The sequence below is a fragment of the Glossina fuscipes genome, unplaced genomic scaffold (assembly GCF_014805625.2).
Source record: "Glossina fuscipes isolate IAEA_lab_2018 unplaced genomic scaffold, Yale_Gfus_2 61051, whole genome shotgun sequence".
NCBI lineage: Eukaryota > Metazoa > Arthropoda > Insecta > Diptera > Glossinidae > Glossina > Glossina fuscipes.
In genome coordinates this window covers 868,218-872,620 of record NW_024003300.1, presented here as the reverse complement: position 1 = coordinate 872,620, position 4,403 = coordinate 868,218, and the positions used below count along the sequence as shown (strand labels likewise).

At 35.2% G+C, this 4,403-nt stretch overlaps 1 protein-coding gene across 1 annotated transcript; it reads left to right on the top strand.

Annotated features, from left to right (window-relative positions):
• Positions 1-2,634: 2,634 nt before the first annotated feature.
• LOC119643485 (piggyBac transposable element-derived protein 4-like) lies at positions 2,635-3,601 on the top strand (the record flags this gene model as incomplete). The annotated part of the gene is made up of 2 exons (XM_038042838.1): positions 2,635-3,110; positions 3,183-3,601. Coding segments are annotated over 2 exons (895 nt in total), but the record flags the coding sequence as incomplete, so codon positions are not given.
• Between the last annotated feature and the right edge of the window lie 802 nt (positions 3,602-4,403).

Here is a 4,403-nt window from a genome sequence, read left to right as displayed (position 1 = left end):
GTATAAAACGATAAGAAAAATTTAGGTAATAGAAACAATCAAAAGCGTACGATCTCGCGCGCGTCAGTTGCCAGGCTGATGTTGTTCCTGCTCTACCTATATCTTTCTATCGCTCTCCTAAATACTTTTGGTAACTGTATGATCCCACCAGCATATACCCTCTATCTTCAAAAGTGTTCTTTTATGATTTGTCATCAGGGCCGTCTCATGTCATCGACACTACTCTTCTTCTTGAGTTCAACCTCAGCACTGATTTCGCTCAACCCCTTTAAAAGTAGGGTGTAAACTCAACGTGTGTTAACCATGCTGGTTTTTGCTATCGTCGTCTCTATATCGTTCCGCACACGGCTCGTTCGCTTGCAATATACCTCTTTTTTAGAATATCTTCCCGCCCGAGCCCTGCTTTTAACGTTTAGGCAAAGAATAACTAATGTCTGTCTATAAGGTCAACTTTCAAGAAAATTTATGAAAATAAAACACTTGGACTTTTGAGTTTCTTCAGTAAATTATATTTGTTACTTTTCTAAAACATCGGCTTATAACTGATGGATTACCGTGGATCAGGGTCAAAACAGTAATGCGGTGAAATCCAAGTGTGTTCAACTACACCTTTACAATTCTTTTACTTTCTATAGTTTTCTTAGACTTCGCGTTCCAGCCTTTTCTTATTTTTACGATTCTGTAAACAAACATTGTGTGTTACGGCAACCATATCTATAAACTGGCGGTACCACTTATTGGTCGTTAAACCTTTTTCAATTAATTTTACAAACCCTACCAATCCAGATAATATTTGAAGTAGCTAAGCTGAGCCAGCCAACTCTCTAAACAGGAACAGGGACTAGGTTGAAGCAACCATTCCCTATCCGTAAATTCAAACGGTCATAAAAACAAGAAGATTCCTTACATTTTAGCGACCGTAACACAACTGAAAGGCAATTTGTGTTGGGTGTGTTAGGCCTCTTCATAGCTTTTCCATATTTTACGAAGAGCGTATGTGGATATGCAGAAGAATTGTTTTAGCGACATTAATGTGTATGTATTTGGAGTAGGTATATTTTAATGTCAATGCTTAAAATTAGCGTAATGTATGAGCGTTTTTAGAGAATTTAAGCAAACGTACGTGTAAGTAAAAAAACTGTTGAAGCATTATGGAAGTACAAATGGGTACATTCTTACAGGGATTTTATTTAAATTTTTGTTAATAAATGAAAGAAGATAATGAATGCGTACAGAAGACCTATATGCATGGTGTGGAAGAATTTAAGTTTACAAGCTTGTATATTAATAAGCCTGGAAAATAATAATAATTTATTTATAATTAGCACACTAAGCATATCCCGTCCTACCGTCCAAGTCCTTTTATCTGATACGCACATCGCTCTTATTAAAAAAAAAATTAATCCAGCAGGTTATAGCGTGCATTATCTTTGCTCTACAATTAAGGCATTTTTATGCAAGTTATATATCTTCATTTAATCAATATACAAAAAAGTTTTAAACATTCTATATTGGTTATCTTATGATCAATAAGCGTAAAACCTCAAAAAAGTGAAAAAAGAGAATTTAATGACTTGTAAACTTGCATGGGTATACTGATGTTTCCCATTTTTGCTTATTAATAATAAAGCATTTTAAAGTGTTTGGGTGTGACTGGAGGTAGGTTCAAGCTGGGCTGGGTGTAGCTTCAAACTGAACCGCCATTGTGGCGAAGCACACAAATATGAGAACGTACCCTTTTGTGATTTTGCATCCCCTACATACGTATGGTTTTATATTAAACGGATCGGAAAAATCAACTCTAGTATAAGAACGTGCTTTTCTGGAGGCATTGCTGCCATAATTTACTGGGTTTTTACCTTTTTGTGTAGTAAACATGTTTTACAACTATGGAAAACCATTTCTAGCAAGTTCTTTACTTTAAGCACCCAAAATTCAGACCGGGTAAAACGCATCTTAAGAGAGATATATCCCCTTGTAGTATACAAGTAGGAACATCTTTAATTAGAAGCCGAGTGAAATGAGCTGCATATGAAAAAACTTTTGGAAAATATTGATTATAACTAAGAGAAGTCAGTTGCACTAATCGACCATTCATACGCATGATCTCTTTCGAATCGATAAAAGGGTTAAAATCACTCAGTTTACTAGCTTTCGGTAGCAGTAATTTTCAAGACAAAATATCATGTTCTGAAAAATAGTTCTTTTAACATAAGATGACCAACTGGGTTTTAATAGATTCCAACTCAGAATGGGTTATTAACCGTTTGAGTACCAGACGGTTTTGATAAAACACTGTCGAAGAATCCCAAGCAGCGCGATCGCGCTGTTTAGGTTTTATGTCGAGAAATACCAAGCGGCGCCATAGCGCTTGTTTAATTTTATGTCGAACTAGTAAGAACTACCAAGCGGCGAGATTCGCGTGTTTTTTTCATCGCTCCGTCACTTCTATCGCAGTTTGCGAAGTGATCAGACGTTTTCTTCAGTTAATATTTCTTTACATTATTAATAATTGTGTATTTTAAAATGATTACACGAAGCAACGCACAAATTAAGTGAAAAATTAATCTCGATTTTCTATTTAACTTTTCTAAATTTATTACATCCCTAAATAGGTATAAAAAATCGAAAAAGAAAATCTCTAAGGACAAACGCAAATACATGTGATCGTATTATCGTCGACGATGACGACTGCATTGTTCCGGTAAAGCGCATCAGACAACAAATTCTGAGTAGTTCAGAGGGTAGCGATGATGATTTATCGCATCAAAGTTCGTTCAACAATTTACCAGTTGCTGAAGACGTTTCGAATCACCATGATTCTCTGGAGCCTTGCGAAGAATCTGATTCGCGATCTAACTTCCCCAGTCTGAGTAAACCGATTGAATTTTTCGAACTATTCTTTGATTCGACACTGTGGGAATTAATAGGTCAAGAAACGAATAAATATGCCGAGTATTCAAGACATTCACCTAGAGAATTAAAATCCTTTGAAACAGAGATTTGGACACCCGTTACCGTGTTTGAAGTGAAAGCATTTATAGCAGTACTATTAGAAATGGAAATTACGAGAAAACCTAATATTTCTTCATATTGGTCTGAAAATTCCCGTAACATACCATGGTTTCGAAGAATGTTTTCTCGAAATAGATTCCAACATATTTTAAAATATTTTCATTTAGTTGATAATTCGTTATGTTTTCCACCTGGTCACGCAAAATACGAACCCTGTGCGAAATGTAAATCACTGGTTGACCACGCTAATAAGGTATTCAAATTACATTATAAACCGCACATACAATTATCAATTGATGAGTCTTTAGTTGGAACGCAGTGCCATTCTAGCATAACACAATATTTGCCAAATAAAAAGCATCATCGTTGGGGAATCGAATTCTGGATGCTGTGTGACTGCGTTTCGAAGTATTGTTTGGCGTTCTCTTGCTATAAAGGTGCAAAAGAAACAATTTCTACCGATAGAAAAAAGTTTGAGTACGATGTAGTGGTGAATTTACTGGAAGATAGTAAATGTTTGAATAAGGGGCATCACATTTTTGTGGACAACTTTTTTACTAGCGTAGAATTAGCTCGGCATTTATAATCTATGGGCACCTTTTTGACTGGAACAATTGGAAGAAATAAAACATGTATTCCTGATCACTTGCAACAAACTAACGTAAACGAGGTAAAATACTTTCGAAGCAATGAAGTCTTGTTCTGCGCGTTTCGCGAAAAAAAGTCTGTAAGTAGACCTGTATTATTAATTTCAACAAAAGCAGAAGAGGAAGATGTAACGATAACCAAAAAACGACATGGCAGAGAAAAACGTTCCACAAAACCCGCTATAGTTCAATCTTATAATGACTTCATGGGTGGTGTCGACGAATCAAACAAAATGCTATATATCTACCTCGATGAACGAACATCGGTTAAATATTGGAAAAAGGTAGCTTTTAATATAATCAACCGCATGGTTTTAAATGCATGATTTACAAAGAAAGAAGAAAAGCCAAATCTCGGTTAGACTTTATGTCAAGCATTATTCTTGAAATTGAGCATCAGTGGTTGAATGAAAAACAATCACTTAGTTTTAAAGAGGAAACAATTTGGATTAGAAAAGCTGCTAGGCCGTAATTTGCGACAATGCATCGTGTGTAGCACCAAAACTGTAATAAAAAGATCGCATTTAATTTGTGCGCAATGTGGAAAAGGAATTCATCCGGTATGTTTTGATAAACGCCAATGCTACAAACCACAATGTATTTAAATTGTTTGTTAATAAATATTTCAAGTTTGTTCCACAAAAATTATAGAAAAAACAACACCAAAATAGAAATTTTTATTTTGTAATGTATTATTGCACTATTATAGTACTATTGTAATTATATTGCGCTCGACTTCGA